Source organism: Typopeltis vanoorti, chromosome 1 (genome assembly GCF_054136105.1).
Source record: "Typopeltis vanoorti isolate ZY-2024b chromosome 1, IOZ_Tvanoo_1.0, whole genome shotgun sequence".
In the NCBI taxonomy this organism is placed as follows: Eukaryota; Metazoa; Arthropoda; class Arachnida; order Uropygi; family Thelyphonidae; genus Typopeltis; species Typopeltis vanoorti.
In genome coordinates, this window is record NC_143549.1 from 182,887,821 (window position 1) to 182,909,336 (window position 21,516).

General features: G+C 34.6%; 1 protein-coding gene across 1 annotated transcript in view; it reads left to right on the top strand.

The window, feature by feature from the left end:
• LOC150110690 (WD repeat-containing protein 31-like) overlaps positions 1-21,516 on the top strand; it is a 191,808-nt gene that overhangs the window by 147,497 nt on the left and 22,795 nt on the right. Inside the window, exons 7-8 of the mRNA XM_090405079.1 lie at positions 9,300-9,441; positions 11,536-11,692. Of these exons, the coding sequence (XP_090261205.1) occupies positions 9,300-9,441; positions 11,536-11,692 (299 nt within the window). The remainder of the gene's footprint in view (positions 1-9,299; positions 9,442-11,535; positions 11,693-21,516) is intronic.

Below are 21,516 nucleotides of genomic sequence, written 5' to 3' on the forward strand. Positions count from 1 at the left end.
TATTTAAAAAACAAATTTTTTGTGGTTTTTATTTTTATATCCTTTTATTTAACCATTACCTCTCTCTCTCTCTCTCTCTGTTTTAGTAACATTCATCCACCTATATTTTGGTTCTCCTTTAGACCTTTCTTCAGTTATCCTGTCATTAAGCACCTGTTTCCCATTCTATTTAGACCATACCTGAGATTAGCTCTGCTTACACATTTATGAAACTTTGTCAATTTCCTTTCAAATATCTTCTTTTTTTTTGTTTCTGCCATTGAGGCCATCTGTTCACTCCCTTAATTTTTCTTACTACTTTCATATCTGTGGTTTCTTGTCTTTGATCAACTGTTTTATTTCTTGCCCAACTTTCATATCCATAAGTCAAAATTTGTTTGAACACTGTCTTGTTAGTTTTTGTGTTTTGAGTAATTTCTTTCTCATATCCCATATAAATTTATTTAGTTGGCTCTGCTGCCATACCTGATTTTCCTATTCTGTTATCTATTTCCAAATTTAGTTTATCATCCATTGACTCCCCCTAATTTTTCCCTGAATTTTCATAACTGTTGTCTGTAGTCTTTTAACAATTGTTTTATTTCTATCCTAGCTCTTATAACTATCAGTTAAAATTGCTTTGAACACCATCTAGTATACTGCTAGGTTAGTATTTTGATTAATTTCTCTATTATCACGTATACATTTATTCAAATAAATGTATACGTGTTTCTGTATCTAATTAATATCCATACCAGTTTCTGTTATCTAATTCTGAATTTAATTTGTCATCTTCACTAAAAATTGTGCCTGATTTCCATGTTCCTGCATTTTCATAGTTTTTCCCTTTTTATTGCTGACTTTCAAATCAATTTCCTTAAATAATCCTATACCAGATTTATTTCAGAGTATAATGTCATCTGCATACATAGCAACTGAGCTGAATATCTCTGATGTATCAGGTTTAATGCCACTTTCCTTTGGTTCTTGTTTTCAAACTTTTTTTCCTCCAATATTATATGCATATTGACTTGGACTGTTTTTAAATCTTTTATTTTTTTACATATTTTCTTTTATAATATCCATTAATATACTAATAAATATGATTTGCCATAAATTAGTGTTTAAAATAATCTCAAGGATTGTGATCTCAGGAAGTCATTTTAAACTCATTAATCACACTTTAACTGATTTTTTTATATAATGAAACCTGTGGTGAATTCATCACTTTTACATAGATCTTTATATAAATGTATGTTTATATAAAGAAAGTGCTAAAGCCCTACTACACAGACCAAATTTAAACCACAACGACATTCTTCCTATTCCTAAAGTATGGGAAATTGTCATACAAAATTGTGTAAAATAATCTCTTTATATATGTTACTATATATATATATATATATATATTTTTTTTTTTTGTTCAATTATATTTTAATATAGTTCTATAACACGTTACTGCACGCATATTGAGATTCCATTGTAATCATGCGCCCTAACTGTATGTTATTCCTAGTATTGCTTGAATTACTGTACTGAGGATGTCCCAAGATACTTGGGATGAAATATTTACGTATTAAAACTTATCACTGTGGTTAGTACGTGTGTTTTTTAGTGACACTTTAACTGAGTTTTGTTTATTTGTGACTGATAGCTTTATTCCTAATTCTAAGTGACTTAATTCTTGGGTATAATAATAATTATATTAAGATTCATATTGCATGCATTTTAATCCTAAATTGTGCTGTTTTATAAAGTGTTTCAGCATATACAGTCAATTTTTCCTGTAGCAAAATCTACTATAACAAACTCACTCACTGTAACAAATTAATAAAAAGGTCCAATTGAAACTTCATAAGCATAATGCTGTTTTAACACGTTCATGTCATAGTGAGAAGAAAACTCTCAGAGCGACCTTGATCTTGTGGTGGAGTGAGATGTTTCCTCTTGGACTTTGGTTTGCTTATCAATGGACAACTCTACATAGAGAGGGAAAGAAGGAATTTTTTTGTTTCAGGATACATTAGAAAACAATAATTAAGCAGAATGCTATATTTGGTTAGTATATTTGAATTATTAAAAGATATGAATATGTGAACCAACACTGATGATGGCAAATATAAGGGGAGAAAAAAACAGATGTGAAGAGAAATACTTTCATTACAGGCAAGTGAATTACTAATAATTTACAATTGTAATGTTATATATGTGCCCGATAAGTTGCTGAGGTGGAGTAAATTACACGTATCCTATAAACTTTAGATGTGCATATTTGCATTCACGATGAACATTTAAAAAAAAAAAAACAGCAGCTGACATTGGCAGTTTAGTAAATTGAGGGGAGGGCATATCCAATAAACTAATTATTATTATTATTATTAACATCAGACTTCCATGTAGTCAAAAAACATCACAGGAGGTCCATACTCTTATGCAAAAAGATCATGATGTGCCTTAAACCCATTCATAGTTTCTGCACTCATCGCACATTCATGCAATGCATTTCACTCGTTACCCACTATCCATGCAAAGAAGCTACTCCTCACTCCCTTGCTCACACCTTCCTTATGCAGCTTTCAGGGATGACCTTTTGTTCTGTCCTTATCTCCCTCTACTCTGAAAAATCTCTGCATAAATCTGGTAACAACTCCTTACCAACTTATATTTCTCAATCATACCCCCCCCCTTCTGTTCACAAGGCTCAAGTTGCATTCCTTCTATCATTCAATATCAAGGTCTGATACAAGGAAACCATAACCTCTTTGCTTCTACATATCAAAGTTCTCCTCATCATTACCATAATCCATTGTGATTTTATAATTTTTACAGTGTGATTTCTAAACTTGAAGCTTCCACTATCATTCCTGGATCTTTCGTCTCTTCTACATCCTTCAAAATTTCTCCATTTGCAACATTAAACACTTCCTCACCGACATAGTCTGTTGAGATCCTTTTGAAAAGCCACATCTGCTCTGCCTTGCTCCTAATCATTCTTCTCAACTTTGCATCATTGGCAAACAACTCTATATCTCCAGTTAAGCCTCCCAATATCATTAGTATAAAAGCTAAACAAAAATGGCCCCAAGACAGATCCTTGCAGTACTCTGCTAGTGATCTTCCTCTTTTGGGATACCAATCCCCCTTGCACAGCCTGCTGATACCTCTTTGATAGCTAGTTACATATCCAACTCACTAGTTTCTTATCAAATCCATCCATTTCAATTTAGTTACAAAAAGCCTTTGAAAAATCCAAGTATACCATTCTATATGCATCTCCCTTATCCATTGAATTCATCATCTTGTTATAGTACATAAGCAGCTTGCTAAAACATGATCTCTCCCTAACAATCCATACTAACTTTCATGGAGAATACTACTATTATCAACCCAATTCTAAATCTTAGTTGTCACCAGCTCTCCGGTACTTTAACAACAACTCTGGCCATTAAAATTGGCTTATAATTTGTAGCCTATCTTAAACTTCCCTCCCCAATTTTTGAAGTGTAACAATTATTCTCTCTTTCTACTCCTTTGGGACTTGCTCTAGAGCATTCATTCCAAATACATGGTGATATATATTCAAGTCCTACTGCCTTATTAATATCAAGTTTACTTAATTCTTTACATACTTCCTGTTCACTCACCATCAGTCCTTCCTCCACGCTCCATCTTCTCAGGATATTGTCTTCACAAGGATGAAATATCCTGATAAACTGTTCATTGAATACTTCAACTATATCCTCTCCATGATCCTGCCATAATCATTCTTTCTTCTACTTGGCACATATCAAAAGAACTCACTAAGTTAACTCACAACTCAAACCTTCCTGGTCTGCCATTTGTTCTCATCATGCAACTGATTATTACCAACATTCATCTTATGTTGCCTCCAGAGTGTTGTCTTCTTTCAGATGTTGTGCTCAATCCTTTCATTCATATATTTTATACCTTATTTAAGCTTTTCTTCAATATACACTCAGTTTTTAAACTCAGTTTTTTAATGCTTTTAAACAGCCACTATTTTCCCCTTGTATCTCAACCTTATGCTGATCATAATTCCCTCACTATTGTCAGCAGCACTCCTCCCCTTCTTGTCTTTCCTGTCTTCACAAAAAACATCGTATACTATTTCTGTTCCCATTAGGATATCATCCTTATCCAACAATGCTTCACTTATTATTTGCAGGAGGAGTAAGCTCAATCAATGCAGCAAGTTTATATTCCTTATTTCTGATACTCCTGACATTCATAAATAAGCATAGCAATTCATTCCTTGGTCTGTAACCAGTCGTATCCATGCCACCCTCTCATGCATGACTTCTCTCTCACCTGTGTTCACACAATTCTTCATGGACAATTCTTGGATCATTATTCATCATGGGAAAATTATTTGTGAGAAAATTGAAACAATATTGTAATCATCCACATATTTGAAAAACAAATGCAAAGTAAGAAATATATTTGAAAATGTAGTTTCTTTCTGGTTCTGTAGATAGAATATTAATTTTTTACAAAACTGTGATAGGGTGGTTAGGGAGTAAGGACACTAAATTTAAGAATGTTTATTTATTTTTGTAACCTTTCACTATTTTTCTGTGTACTTAAGACACTCATCCATATGTGATATTTTGTTATACTGAACTAATTCAGAAGATGAAATGCTTTTAATTATAGGACATTTGTGTATTTCAGAACTCCACTTTTTCTGCATCATAAAGAGATTTTGAAGACCATTATCATTTTACAAAACTAGTTGAAGACTATGTGTGCACTTCTGAATAATTATATTCAAGAAAATGATGGTAAAATTACATAAATCATTTCATGATGTAAATCATTTTAACAAAATTCCCATGTCATTGAAATACTAGTCTTTGCCTTATTTCCTATACTACTATTTGATGAAACAAAGAAATTTTAAAAGTGATATGTGATAATATTTGTCTTCTTGAATTAAAAAAAAAAATTATACATTCATGCTCCCAAAGTAAAATATGTAATTAATTAATTCTCTTGATAACACATTAGTTCTCTTGTTCTTTATAAAATGAAGGGTCATACCAATTTAATGGCAAACTCATTGTGAAGTTTCATATATTAAGGGCATGGATGTATAGATAATTTAGCTTCTCCATAGCACAATTGGAAAAATAACTGAACATTGTGCCCTTCGATTGAAAAATACCTAAGTTCAATTCTTGTCATGATGAGAGGAATCTTTATATGGTTATTGGAATTAGTGAAATGTGGTTGAGAGAAGGTGGTCTTGACAAGATGGAAGTAGCATATTTCAGCAGGATAAGAAGATTGAACAAGATGTTCAGGTGTAACCTATGAAAAATGATGAGTTTGTCCTCTCAGAGTAGAGAATTTGGAAGGAAATGGTACTAATGGTTTTGAAAATGTATGGTGAGTTTGAGGTGGGCACAACAGTATATTAAATGAGATGTTGCAACAGGCTAGGAAACCCAGAAGGTGATGAGGAGGAAATATTTAGGCAGATAAGTTTAGCAAATGATCATTATTGGAGATTTTAAGTATAGCAATAGAAATTGGAGGTAGAGGGGGTTTCACCTGGAAACTCAGGTTTTTCATCCCCCAGAACAGGCAAACTGGCCCAATGAACACATGTGGATTACAGTCATGAATACGTCCCAGCCATGTGCCTGTCCTGAGCCCAGATAAAAATTGGGGGTTGGGGAAAGCAATGGTGAACTACCCTGTAAAAATCTCACTAGAAATACTTTGTGGGAAATGCCTACAAAATCACCTATAGCCAGAAAATGACTGAAGGGAAAAACCAGAATAGAAATTGGACAGAGGAAGCAACATCAACATACAGTAGTATGTTGATGTTGCAAAGGACAAATGTTGTCTGAGGTAACATGTAGAAAGAAGAAGGTTCAGAAATTTTTGACTAAGTTTTAGCATCAGAAGATTTGATTGATGTGTCCCCAGATGTGCGAGAGTGACCATGTAGTCTTGACCTGAAGGATAAACATACATGTAGAAATATCATAGGAAGGAATTTATGTGCAATTATAAGGCAGATAACTAGAATATCCATAGACATCAGCTAGAGACAATTCCATAACTGGAAGAATTGATACCAGTAGGGCATAGGAGCTAGTTAAGAAATATTTATCAGTGGCAATGGCAAACTCCATTCCTTAAGTGAAAAGATAACAGGATTTGGTATAGAAAAAACAGGAATTGTAGATGAAAAGGTGGTCATTGAATAAGTTATAGAGAGAAAGAGAGAGGTTTAGAGTAGTTGCATGAGGAAATATAAAAACTCAACCAAGGCAAGTGACAAGCATAGTAAGGAAGACAAAAATAGAATAAGAGAAGAAACTATCACTGCAATCTATGAAAACTTTCACTATGTGGACAGTTGAGAGTAACAATTGTGGACAAATGATCCCATTAATTAAAAATGGAGATCAAGTGACATGCAAAGGATATAATGGAGATACTTAATGATCACTTTATTGGTGTATTTCACCCTACAAAAGCAGATTTTATTCCTGGAAGGATAGGGGAGTGTTGAAGAGGAGGAGAAGGAGAGAATGCATTTTGAATACTAAGTACTCTGGAATTCAATAATCCAGTGGAATCGAATGGGATTCCACCATATTTTAAGAGAATGTCCTAATGAACTGGCAGCTCCATTGGCCTGACTCTTCAGTGAAAATCTAGCTACTGTGAATATGTCCAAAGAGGATGAAGGATAAGATAGTGCCATTGCACATGAGTAACATAGAATGGAGGCATCAAACTCTAGGCCAGTTATTTCTTTTGTGGCTGTTAAGATGTTTTTGGAAATTAGTGACAGGTTGTATGCAAAATTAGGCAGATGAGTGTAATATTATATGTGAAAGGTACCATGAATCTCGTTTCAGTAATCTCCTTGCTATTTATATTAAAAGTAACAAGGGTGATTGATGAGGGAAAAGGCATATTCTGCAACATGATATAACATGTGACATAACATGATATTATGCCACGTGATATGTTGTTACATATGTTGCAGCACATGATGTTAGATGTCAAGTTAGTGAATTAGATTGGAAATTGGCTGTCTGATAGGTATCAGAGAGTTATATATGACGAGCTATATCATGGAGTTGGAAACTTATAAGTGGAATTTCACAAGATGCGGTCATCATCATCATACGTATCAAGGATTTAGGCCTAGCATGGCCTGTTCCAGCCTTAGAAGTCATCGTTGAATCGTTTAAGAGGACGTCCTGGTTTTCTTTTTCCTAGTGGCTTGTACTTTAAGGCTTGTTTTGGTAATCTTTCTGTTTTCATTCTTTGGACATGTTCCATCCATTTATGTTTATATTTTTTAATTTTTTCTATTACTGGTTCTTGGTTTAATTCTTTCATAATATCTTCGTTTCTTTTGTGATCAAATAGGGTATACTTTGCAGTTTTTCTCATAAACTTCATTTCTGCTGTTGTTAATCTTTGTTTGTCTTTTTGTTTTATTGTCCAGATTTCACTTCCATATTGTATTGTATTGTATACTTTTAGCCTGGTTTGCTTTTGAACTAGGTTTGGTTTAAATATAGAGTTGATTACACCTGTTATTTTTAAATATTTTGCAATTTTTACGTTTATATCATTTTCATATGTGATCATACATCCTAGGTATGTCAATGATATTGTCACTGGATTACAGGGAGATATTCAGTTGTTTGCAGGGACATTCATGATATGAAGTTTGGGAGGGTTATTACTGATAGTGCTGGCTTTATTCCTTCATTTCATATGGTGATTGAATGGCCATGAGCCCCTTTTATGAGGAAATATGGCACCACCTCAATCCCCCCATTTTTATCTGGGCTCGAGACTGGCATAGCTGACATTTCAGCCCTATGGCTGAAGGGATTGTCTTAAGTATTCCTGACTGTATCTGTGTGTGTTCACGGGACCAGTTTGCCTGCTTGCAGGATGAAACCCCCCCCCCCCGGGGGAAAACTCTGCTGTCTATACCCAAGACCGGCTAACTTGGCTATGCCTGAGGAAGATCCTTAAGCTCCTCATGTCGTCAATGGGAATCGAACCTAGGACATTCCTTCCCCAGGCATTTGGTTGCAAAGTGCATAGCCACTTGGCTAACCGCGCAGACATAGTGCTGGTGTTGTCACTCTTCGAGAAGATTAGGATAAGCTGGAAAGGTGGGAAATGAATGGGGATTTCAGTTTAATATAGCTAAATCTAAGGTTTAGAAAAAAAATATGGGGTTCATAGATGGGATGCTTTGTATTCATATGGTTGAGTTCTACTGAAAGAAATGGAAGAAACAAATGATCTTAGGCTGATTATATAATAGAAATTGTAGTTCACTGAACCTATTGCAAAGATTGTTGACAACCCAGAGGATTTGCTGCAATATTGCAGAAGATGTTGACCAGAAGATATAAAACAGTGGCGATTCCATTATATAAAGCCTTGATCAGATCATATCTGGATTAGCGTGTTTGAATCTGGTTACCAGAATTTGAAAGGAATGTAGTACTCTTGGGATGGGTACAGAGGTAGATAACAAAAATGATATTAGGGTTGTACAGTGTTGTTGGTTATGAGGATAGACTGAAGTCATACAAACTGCAGAGTCAAGTAGATAGAAGATTAAGGGATAACATGATATACTGTTGAGAGGTATTTATAAAATTGACACTGGTGAGATTTTTCATATAGTAGAACAATGGGAAGGGACAAGGAGGCTATCCCTGAAAGTTGCAAAAGAAGATGGTAAGTAAGAGGGTGAGAAGTGGCTTTTTTTTTTCACATGGATTGCCTGATAGAGTATAATGCATTGCCTGATAGAGTAGTGAATGTGCAGATGATGAAAGAGATTAAGGAGTAGTATTATTTACTTTTTGTTGTCTAAGATTAGCCTCCCACAATGAGTCTTGTAACTCCCTGGAAGTTCTGAAAAATAATAACATTAATAAAATAATAACTTATGTTGTTTCATTTATTTTGAAGATCATAGGACTCTTTTGACTTTTGAGCTTTACAGTATATAGTTAAATGTCATGCATTAACATACCATTCATATTGTTAGTTTATATAATTCAGTTAATTGTGTTAGCTTTCTGTAACTGTTATGGTACTTTTCACTTTGAAAGACATGTAATAGAAATATCAGTGTTACATAAAAAATTTATATAAATAAGTTTGTTATTATTCCTTTGTACCTCTTATTGTGCAATAAAATATTGGTGAATAGTGAATATTGAATAATGAATAGTGTATTAGTTCATCATTTGTTTGACATAATTTTATATATATATTTTTTATTATAGAATTTGGGACACCCGAACAATGGAAGTAGCCATGCTAGTTGGTAAAAAACAAGATATACAGATGTGCTGTGATATCAGTTGCGATGATATATATTGCATTACAAGCAGTAGTGGTGTGTCAGGAAATGGCTGTGAAGCATCAGTATGTATCAGTGATAGTTAAGAAAATATTTTATTGAGGTCTGAATAGTTGTGTGTGTGTGTGTGTGTGTGTGTGTGTGTGTGTGTGTGTGTGTGTGTGTGTGTGTGTGTGTGTGTGTGTGTGTGCACGCATGCATATGTGTATGTAGCTGTGTAGCAATATATTGTATAAATTGTGGACATTGTTATTCTTTTAATAGTGTTTATCAGTGGAAAACCATGTGATATAGCAAAGTTTAAACGTAATTGCTTGCCAAATGATTAAGATGTATGTAATGTTTGAAATGAGCAGTGATATACATTTCTAATGAGGTGTTATCATAAGAAGTGGTTGATATCATTAAACGATGAGAATGTAATGGTGTGAAAGTGAATTACAGAGCATGGTAACACTGTCTATGCTCATTTTCTTAATCATTATGAATCGGTGACTTCATCATGCCAGGTTGCACTGCTGCATACTGGTGATGGTATGGACAATGTTTTCTTTGCATTACATATCCTGATACCAGTGGTGTGATAGCTAAATGCCACAGCCTACTTGAACCTAGTTTTCAACCAGGAAACAAGGTTCAGGTAGACTGTGGGATGCTCTTAGCTTATCCATCTGGTAATGGTTATGTCCAGGTATGTAATACTTGTCATGCCATAAGACAGATCATGAAGACAGGTTTGCCATACTTTATTGACCTGTGGTGTCATCACACTCAGCCAAATTGAGCATCTGTGAGAATGAGATGAGGTTACTCACTGAACCTATTCAGTGAGAAACCTCTCACTGAATAGGTTCAGTGAGAGGTTTATTTGATGTACTTGATATCAAATAAACTTATTTGATGTACTTGATATCACTGGATGATATCGAGTACATCAAATGTACTTGATATCATCAAGTACACCCTTCATGTATATCAAGAAGAATATTTATTTGCTATAATGTGAAATACCTTCAGAATGATTCAAAAGATTTTTGGCTTGGACAAATAATATAATGAACAAGAGGCTGTTCATTGTTAATTTAATGTTAATATATGCAAAAGTGTAAGGCTACATACTGTATTATTTGTTGTATGATATTAAGGATCAGGAGGGACCGAATTCAACAGAGACATGAAGTTCCAAGGACAAATTGCAATGAGTTAGTTCAAAAGATTGCACATTGCATTTCAGAGAACACTAACAAGTGGAGATAAGGAAGTGGTTATACTATGTGATCAGATCACATCTGAACTGGGCACAGATTTAGTCACTGTATGTGTGTGTGTGTGTGGGGGGGGGTACATGTATGTGTTGAATGCATTGCTGGAATAGGCTTCAAATGATAATAATGTGAATGAATTTAAGATTCAGTATGATGAATATATTGTCAGTGAGTGAGACCGTCTCTGATGAATGTATTCACTGCATGGAGTCCTATTCTTAATAATATTAATGTTCATATAATGGTAACAAAGGATTGGAATAGTTTAAAATAGAAACAGAATTGGGCCGCGTTATGCATCACTTGAACAAGCGGCAAATTGATGTTTTTGGAAAAAACATCAATTTGGTGCTTAGTCAAAAAGAACTTATTCCATTTGGCATTCAATTCTTTGAAACAAAACTGTGAAAATATAGACTCCTGCTCGGTCTCAATTATTTCATAGGTAGGTTACGTCATTATATGTCAGATGGCAAATTAATCTTCAAAATATCAATTTGGCACTTGGTCAAGGGATGCATAATGTCATGCAATTGATTTTTGAATTTCTATTTACTAATGTCATTTCCATTATGCTATTAATTATATTATCTGAACTAGATTTGTGGGTTTTAGAGAAATGATACAAGAGTTTTGAGATGCTAAGGTTAACTAGATTAATTTGTTCCCATTGAAACATGGATTGTTTAGTTTTCTACTTGATTGATGTAATGCATACATACTGTTCATGCTATATGAAGTGATCATCACATAATCTTCATACAATGACTCGCATATATGTAGTTTCCAGTTGTTTTGTGAAATAATATATACACGATCTAAATTTAATTTTATTTTTTTACTTCCTTCCAAGAAACCTCTGATTGCACCTTCATTTGATTTCTTTTATTGAAGTTGTGGGATCTTCGACAGTGCCGTCTCTTATGTGAATACAGAGGTCATCATCAAGCAGTTCCGGCATGTGCCTTCATTCCATCCTTTACTGCATTTCCTGTGATAATCACAGCATCTAATGATGGAACCTTAAAAGTTTGGCACAGGGATTCATCAGGTAGGTTGCATATATTTCATTCTGAGTTTGATTTAGAACAAACTGTTAGCAATAGTTGTAAAAGATTTTTCTGTTTGGTAAACAAGTAAATTATAATACACAAGAAATTGTATTTTTAATTTAATTTCATACCCAAGAGTAAGCAAACAAAGGTGCATGATTGTGCATGATTATAATGTACATGTTCATAACTAGGTTACTCATATATAGAGGCTGTTGAATTCACATCACTTGCCTTACTATCCCATAATGCAGACTTCCTTTCAGATGTGTGTATTGCATTATGGAAAAGGGTCACTACTCAGACTGATTTTGACCTTTATTGAAATCTCTTCAGTGGGAGCTAGACCCAGGAAGATACTGAGATTGAAGCTTGAAGCACTGCAGAAGTCATATATTTCCCACCTACAAGTTGACAAAATGGAGTATCACCATATTTTAAAAAAATTCTGGATCAGAGATAGTTGCAGAAAGCATTTTCGCTAACTGATCTGGTTTCCACTACTGGAAGGGTCACTACCCGGACCTTATTTGTCTGAGTATGGTAGTGACCCTTCTCATGATGCATAGCAATATACATGTCTGAAAAGAAGTATGCTTTTCATAATGGGATACTATGGCAATTGCTGTGAAATCAATAGCCTCTATATACAAATAGCATAATAGTAATGATACTTCAATGATTTGTTTACACTTGGGTATAATGCATTAAAACACGAGTATCATTTCTTGCCTATTATAACATGCTTGTTAATGAAGCAAAAAAAAAAACCCTTTTTTTACAACGATCTCTGATCCGGAGTAGTTTAAAAATATGGTAATACACCATTTTGCTACTTGTATATGAGAAATATATGATTTCTACATTGATTTAACCTAAGTAGATTCAGTCCTCAACTTATGTCAAGGTTCCATTCTAACAGTCCCATTATAAGTCGAAAAGGTTATAATTCAGAAATCACTATATGGACCATAAGGATATGTTAATGAATGATAAAATGTTCAGATCTTTTTTATATGCATAAACACACACACACACACACATATATATATTATTTTTAACTAATTTTCCTAGTTCATAGTGAAATAATACAGTTTACAAATTATGACTTAAAATTACTGTATACAGTACTGTCCTGTGATAAATGATGAAACATAGTGTACATTGTTCATAATTATTAAATTAATGCTGGCAAAAAACCACATAAAAAGGTAAAACAATTTAATAAATTATTGACTAATTTCATACAACACTGTTGTGTACTCTTCTCAGATCAATACAATTAGCACAAATATAAAATGGTATATTAAGATGGAGATTTCTAAATAGCAAACCATCATTTTTTTAATTCATTCAACACAGGACAGATGTTGAATGCAGGAATGAGATATCATGAGCATGCATCATTGTTACAGGATATAATATATTTTGATTCATAGCTTAATTCATCTATACGTGAATCTTTTATGTATTCTGCCCAGAGTTGATTGAATACCAAACCTTGTTTTTTTACTGCATTGGGTCAGAAATTGTATCATCTCACTAGCCTCTTTAAATTTGCATACGTAAGTATTAAATTCTATGTATGGTATTTTGGTGAGTTGCCAATCAACTTGATGGTTTTCGTTGGTGGTATGAAAACCCAATCCAACTTTATATGCTAATTTTTTCTTCACATCTCTGATGTGTTCTTTTTGACAGATTTCTCTGAAACATCCCTTAAATATTGACCCAACCTGGCCAATTCATTATAAGACAAATGATTTAATAAGAGGTGTAACTGGCCCAAAGAGGTGAAAGAGCAAATTACTTCAATACATCTGGTTATTCCATGTATTTATGGTGCTCCAAAAATCTACAAGGTAGACATTCCACTAAGACCCATACTGGATGCAAGATATTAACCAACATATTTCTTCTGCAAGGATGTATTCAACCCACTAGCCCACATGTAGGAAAAAACATCGTCTGTTATAAAACAAAAAAACTCTAAGAATTTCATAAACAAAATAAGAAACAATTTTAGAAGACATTTTCCCACCTGATACTGTTAAATTTTTCAAACATTGCCTACTTGTATATGAGAAATATATGATATATATAGAAAACACTTTTTTAAATCTAAAACCATTATTTTGAACAATCCAGAGGCTTAGCAATGGGTGTAACAATTTCTTCACACCTAAGGAACCTATACATGGTACAAAGTTTGAACAATCAGCTATTGAAAAATACCATACCAAACCAAGGTTATGGGTGAGATGTGTTGATGATATTTTCATCGTTTGGTCAGGCTCGGAAGAATCTCCTCAAAATTAAAGATACCAAGAAATTATATACTTGGTTTGATCCTTTATCCAAGTGTAAGCAAACAAGTTTGTGCCTGAACTATTTTCAGGACTGGGGCAACTCGTATAAAGAAACTAAGATTTCACATCTTAGTATCCCATAATGCAAAGCACATCTCCTTGTAGACATGTATCATGCCATGCATTATGGGAAGGGCCACCACCCAGACTGGATTTGATCTTTATTGATGTCTCATCAGTGGGAGCCAGACCCAGAGGTGACACCAAGGTTAAAGTAATGCAGAAAGTCGTATTTTTCATATACAAGTAGCCAAAAGGTGTCACACCTTATTATTAAAATACTCTGGATTAGAGAAAGTTGTTGGAAGTTTTTCATTTTCTTGTAGTATAAATTAAAAATACCAAGAAATTATATACTTGGTTGAATCCTTTATCCAAGTATGAGCAAACAAATTTGTGCCTGAACTATTTTCAGTACTGGGGAAACTCGTATAAAGAAGGTTGAAGTAATGCAGAAGTCATATTTTTCATATACTTTTCGCCTACACTTGGATAAAGGATTAAACTAATTATATATTTTCTTGGTATCTTTAATTTATACTACAACCAAGTAAAAAACTTCCAACAATCTCCTCAAAACTTCATCAACTGTCTTAATAGTTGAAATCACAAAATCCAATTTACATTCATTTTATTTCAAATCCAATTCATTTCAAAATTATATTTGAAATATATAGAAAAAAAAGTTTAATACAGGTCATAAAGATAATTATTAAAGAGAAATACATTGGTTTCATTTGGCTGTAATTATTATTATTACTACATTGGTTTCATTTGGTTATAATAATAATAATTACAGCCAAATGAAACCAATGTATTTCTCTTTAATAATTATCTTTATGACCTGTATTAAACTTTTTTATATATATATTTCAAAAGTAATTTTGAAATGAATTGGATTTGAAATAAAATGAATGTAAATTGGATTTTGTGATTTCAACTATTAAGGCAGTCAGTGAAGTTTTGGGGAGATTGTTGGAAGTTTCTCCCATAATGCTCTTATGGGATACTAAGTACAGTATCCCATAATATATGATATATATAATATATATATTATTTATTATATTATTATATAATATATATTATATTATATTGATTTATTATATTTATTATAATAAATATAATAAATCAATGGGCACCTCCATGGAGTCCAAAGACTCATCGCAAGAGACACAAACTATCCACACAATCTATCATACCTCTCCTTGAATCCATTATCAGACAAAGCACTCACAGTTGACTCCAGTAACCCATTCTACTCATTTACTACTCTCCAAGCAAAAAATCTAGTCCTCATACCCTTGCTAACCACACCTTTATTCAACTTCCAGGGATTGACCCCCTTGTTCTGGCCCCTCTAGCAAGTGTTGAAACATTTCCCCTGCATCAGTCCTATAAAATTCTTTAAGCAATGTAAATGTTTCATATACCCTCTTTTTCTCCTATCAACCATATAACTTCTGCAACCCACACACACACACACACACACACACCCTCAATCTATTTTCATAGGGAACATTCCACAGACCACTAACCATCTTGGTCACTCACCTCTGAAGCTTTTCCACTGCTTCCTCATCTCTGAGAAACCTAGGAGACCAGACCTGAGCACAGTAATCTAAGTGTGGATGGATCAAGACCTTATAAAGAGGAATAACAACTTCCTTATCACTACTTGTTAATGTGTTCTTCAATATCCAAGTAATCTTATGGGCTACCTCCACACCTAAATCTCTAGCTTCATCTATTTCCTGGAGTAAAGTTCCATCATGGTGGTACACAGTTTGTAATCTATTTATCCCAAAATGCATAACTTTACATTTCTCCACATAAAACTGATACCCATTATCTTTTGTCCATACTGGCAGAGTATAAAATAAAAATGAGCACAATGTAAAAATGAAAACCAATTAGTTTTACCACAGATACTTGTGACTTCTTCTGGGTAGGAATGGACAAAAATATAATAAAAGGCTAACACGAACTATAACATTCATACATGTTTTGTATTTTAGTAATGTTTTAGTTCATGTTAGCCTTTTATTATATATTTGTTCATCCCTACCCAGAAGAAGCCACAAGTATCTGTGGCAAAACTAGTTGGTTTTAATTTTTTCATTGTGCTCATTTTTATTTTATACTCTGTCAGTATGGGTAAAAAATAATGGGTGTCTGTTTTATGTCGAGAAATGTAAAGTTAGAATAGAAGTTGAAACAGAAACCATGTGGAGTGTTGGAGCTGGCATGGATAACTGTTGTTCAGTGATGTGTGCAAGATAGTTGGCTGAAACTTTATAAAGTCTAATGTGCAGAAAAATCTAATGAACAATTTCCAAATATCACACAGGATCATTCCTTGGTTCCTATTGAACAGATGTCTTGTGAACAGATGAACATAATAGATTATTTTATGTTGCAAGCAGTGAAGTTGTTCTCTGTGTAAGGCATAGAGCACTTATCCCATTTAGCTTTATGATACGTGTCTGGTAGAAATGAAAAGCTATGCCTAAGCTGTCTTCTCTGTTGTTAGAAAGGCTGCAAGAACATGAAATATTATAAACACCAAATATTATAAAGTTAGAATAGAAGTTGAAACAGAAACCATGTGGAGTGTTGGAGCTGGCATGGATAACTGTTGTTCAGTGATGTGTGCAAGATAGTTGGCTGAAACTTTATAAAGTCTAATGTGCAGAAAAATCTAATGAACAATTTCCAAATATCACACAGGATCATTCCTTGGTTCCTATTGAACAGATGTCTTGTGAACAGATGAACATAATAGATTATTTTATGTTGCAAGCAGTGAAGTTGTTCTCTGTGTAAGGCATAGAGCACTTATCCCATTTAGCTTTATGATACGTGTCTGGTAGAAATGAAAAGCTATGCCTAAGCTGTCTTCTCTGTTGTTAGAAAGGCTGCAAGAACATGAAATATTATAAACACCAAGATGTTTGTAGAAAGGGTTGTAGTCTTTAGGTGTATCTGCATGCCAGTTCCCACCACCACCACCCAGCATAAAAATGCAATATCCTCAAACATTAAAAGAGAGCCATTAAATTATCAAGTAATGATAATAAAATAAACAGGGAAATAATTTACATTAAAGATTGTTGTTTAAGAGATACTTTTGCCATGAGAAATTTCTTCTAGGTAATATGAAAAACACAAAGGATAAGTAATGCTATTTATTTAAGGCCATTTATTTCAGCCTGAATATTACAGGTATCTGTAGCTAATTACAAAATAGAGCACAAATAATGGATCGATATGAAAAAGTAAAAGTAAGTAATTAACTACTGTCATTACTGATTGATGGCCTGTAATATTCATGCTGAAATATATGGCCTTAAATAAATAGTATTACTTATCCGTTGCGTTTTTCATAATGGATAAGTAATGGATATTACTTATCCATTTTAATTTTACATTAAAAACATTCTTCAAAAAAATGCTTGCAACATCAAAACTGTTAATAACATATTGAATCAACTATCACAGGCTCGAAGATAACAACCAGACACCTGCACAGTTTCTTTACTCTATATCAAGAATGTTGCTGATGAAATAGCAAAAGTCCTACAAGCACATAACTTATTTCCTTTAGACCTGTACAAAAACTCTCCTGTACAAAAATGTTAAGATCACTTAAATAACCACATCAACTTATGAAGAGACCAGGAGTTTATAAAAATCTACTGCAGTTGCTTCATTTGTTATATTGCACAAATGGAACATTGTGGAAAAATCCATCAAAAAGAACATTATTATTATTATTATTATTATTGTTGTTCCGGGAAACTCCAAGGAGTCGACAGACTCATCGAGGGAGGCCCTAACATCATGTCAAGAACAACTATTCAACATTCACACAGTATCTATCATACCTTGCTTTGAACTCATTCACGGTCGTAGCACCCACAACAGACTCTGGAAGCTTATTCCACTCATTCACCACTCTCCAAGTAAAGAACCTAGCTCTAACACCCTTGTCAACCACGCTGTTGCCCAGCTTCCATGCATGGCCCCTAGTCCTCCCACCACCAGTCATATTTTCAAAAATATCTTCTGGATCAATCCTATAAAAACCCTTCAGTAATTTGAATGTCTCAATCATATCACCCCTCCTTCGCCTATCGTCCAATTTCTGCAACCCACAAATCTTCAACCTATTCTCATAAGGTTCATTCCACAGACCTGCTATCATCTTGGTCACTCGTCTCTGGACCCTCTCCACTTCCTCCCCATCACGAAGAAACCCTGGTGCCCATAACTGGGCACAGAAGTCCAGTTGGGGTCTTATCAAGGCTCGATACAGAGGAACAACAACTTGTTCGTCTCTGCATGTTAAAGTATTTTTCAGAAGCCAAGTGATTTGGTGAGCTGTTTTAGTTACTTTTGCAATGTGCCCCTAAACTTCAACTCCCTATCCACCAACACTCCCAAATCCCTGGCCTCATCAATCTCCTGGAGTATGGTTCCACCAATGCGATATACTGCTGCTATTCTTTTCACCCCAAAGTGCATAACCTTACACTTTGCCACATTAAATTGACATCCATTTTTCCTAGCCCAGTCCTCCAAACTATCCAAATCATCCTGTAAAATTTTGACATCCTGTGCACTCACAATTGCTCTACCCAACTTTGCATCATCAGCAAACAAGTGAACACTTCCTCTCAGATCCTTTCCAATATCATTGATGAACAAATTGAAAAGCAGTTGTCCAAGAACAGAGCCCTGTGGCACTCCACTAGTCACAAGACGTCTTTTAGACTCCACTCCTGAATAAACCACTCTTTGATATCTATCTCACCAACTCCTCCTATCTCACCAACCCTATATCTATACCCATCTGCTCCAGTTTACTGATTAGGGTTCCATGTGGTATCCTATCAAAGGCCTTGGCAAGGTCCAGTAGTAACTCTGTAAACCCATTACCCCTATCCAGTTCAGCCGTCACTGTGTTATAAAACGTGAGCAAGTTACTGAGGCATGATCTACCCTTCACAAAACCATGTTGTACCCCATACAATATCCAATTTTCATCTATCCAATCCTGTATTCTTTTCTTGACTAATTTCTCTAAGACCTTGACAATGATTCCTGATATGCTAATCGGGCGGTAATTTACAACAGCAGTCTTGGAACCACCTTTATGCAGTGGAACTATTTTCCCCTCTTTCCACCTGCTCGGGACTAACCCAGACCCGAGACTCAAATTAAACAAAATGGTCAAGGGTACTGACAATTCTTTAGCTGCTTCTCGTACAACACGAGCTGGTATACCATCCAATCCCACAGATGTATTGACATTGAGGTTATGCAATAGACTACTCACCTCCACTTCATTAACCACAATTCCCGTATAATCTACTGGTTTATTCGTTTCTGCAATGTCACCACCTGGATGATATACTCTTGCAAAGTGCTCACTCAGTAACTCAACTATCTCAACTGATTCAGTTACCTCCCTACCATCGGCATTCTTTAAAATCAACATGCCATAGATGTAGAGAAAAAATGAGCATATATATCTGAATTAACCTTTCACACCACCAGCAAAAACCATCAAGTGAATTGCAAAATCACCAAAATATGAAATATAGAATTTAATGTATGAATCACTATGAGAGGGTGCATTGTATGTGTTATGTTAATAAATGTGTTATATTATGCAAACACTGCTGTAGGTTTAGATGGAATATCATCTCGGTTGAGTGAATGTGCAAAGGAATTGTCAACACCTGTTACTTGGTTATTTAACTTATGTTTGAACTCTGGTATGGTCCCTAGGAGTGGAAGGAAGGCAAAATAGATCCTTTGCATAAAGGTGGCTCTAAAACTGTGGTAGTTAATTACAGACCAATCACCATCTTGGGAGTGGTGGTAAAAGTATTGGAAACGTTGGTTATAGACAAAATTCAAGAATGGGTGGATCAGGATATGATACTCTATAGGGACCAATGTGGTTTTGTTAAAGGTCGATCCTGCCTTAGCAATTTATTAGCTTTTTTATAATAGAATGACATCTGAGTTGGACAAAGGACATGGCTACACAGTGGTACTTCTGGATTTTGCTAAGGCTTTTGACAGGATACCCAATGGAATACTGTTGTACAAATTGGAGCAGATGGGGAATGGATACTAAACTGGTGATATGGATAGGAGAATGGCTCAGGTAGAGATACCAGAAGGTGGTGTTTGAAGGACCAGAGTCCAGGATGAGGCAGGTGATCAGTGGTGTGCCTCAGGGCTATGTGTTTGGGCCATTGTTGTTTAATTTGTACATAAATGATATAGGAAATGGCTTAAAGGGAAATATTCAATTGTTTGCTGATGATGCAAAGTTGGATAGTGCAATAAAAAATCAAGCTAATGTTGAGAGTTTGCAGGATGATTTAAATAAGCTGGTAAAATGGGCAAAAGGAAATGGATATCAGTTCAATGTGGAAAAGTGTAAAGTTATGCATTTTGGGATTAAAAGATTACCAGCTGTATACTACATTGATGGAACGATACTCCAAGAGATTGATGAGGCTAGGGACTTAGGGGTGTTGGTAGATAGAGAGATGAAGTTCAGGGGACACACTGCTAAGGTGTCCAAGATTGCACATAGGATTACTTTGTTATTGAGGAACACACTAACATCCAGAGATAAAGAGGTTATTATTCCCCTTTATAAAGCATTGATACTTCCACATTTGGATTACTGTGCTCAGGTCTGGTCACCTGGATTCCTTGGAGATGAGGAGGTTCTGGAAAGGGTTCAGAGGAGAGTGACTAAGTTGGCGAGTGATGTAAAAAATGCTCCCTGCATTGATAGATTGAGAGCTTGTGGATTACAGAGGTTGGTTGATAGGCAGAGAAGAGGGGATATGATAGAATATGATAGAAATATTTAAATTACTGAAAGGTTTTTATAAGATTGATGCAGAGGAAATGTTTCAGCTGTGTGATAGTGATGGAAGAACAAGCGGTCATCCCTGGAAATTAAGGAAAAGTGAGGTTAACAAGGGTGCGAGAACGAGGTTTTTCTCCTGAAGGGTGGTGAATGAGTTGAATGCATTGCCTGACTCAGTTGTGAGTTCTTCGTCTGTAAATGAATTCAAGAAGAGATATGATAGATATTGTTTTGATAGTTTGGGTCTCCCGCGATGAGTCTACTGACTCCATGGAGATACCCGTAATAATAATAATGTTGTGTTGTTATTACCTCTGCTAAACGATAAGTCATTTTTTCATGTTTTAGCTAATAATATTAGGTTGGCTCATTATAGTTTTTGTTTTATATGTGTGATTGTTCAAACTAAACAACATTTTATATGTTGTTTAGTTTGAAGGAAATGTTTTTTTTTTTGCTTTTTTTAAATACAATATTGTTGGCACCAATATGTGATAGAACAATTATTATTATTATTATTTAGGCTTCCAAGGAGTCAAAAGACTCATCGCGG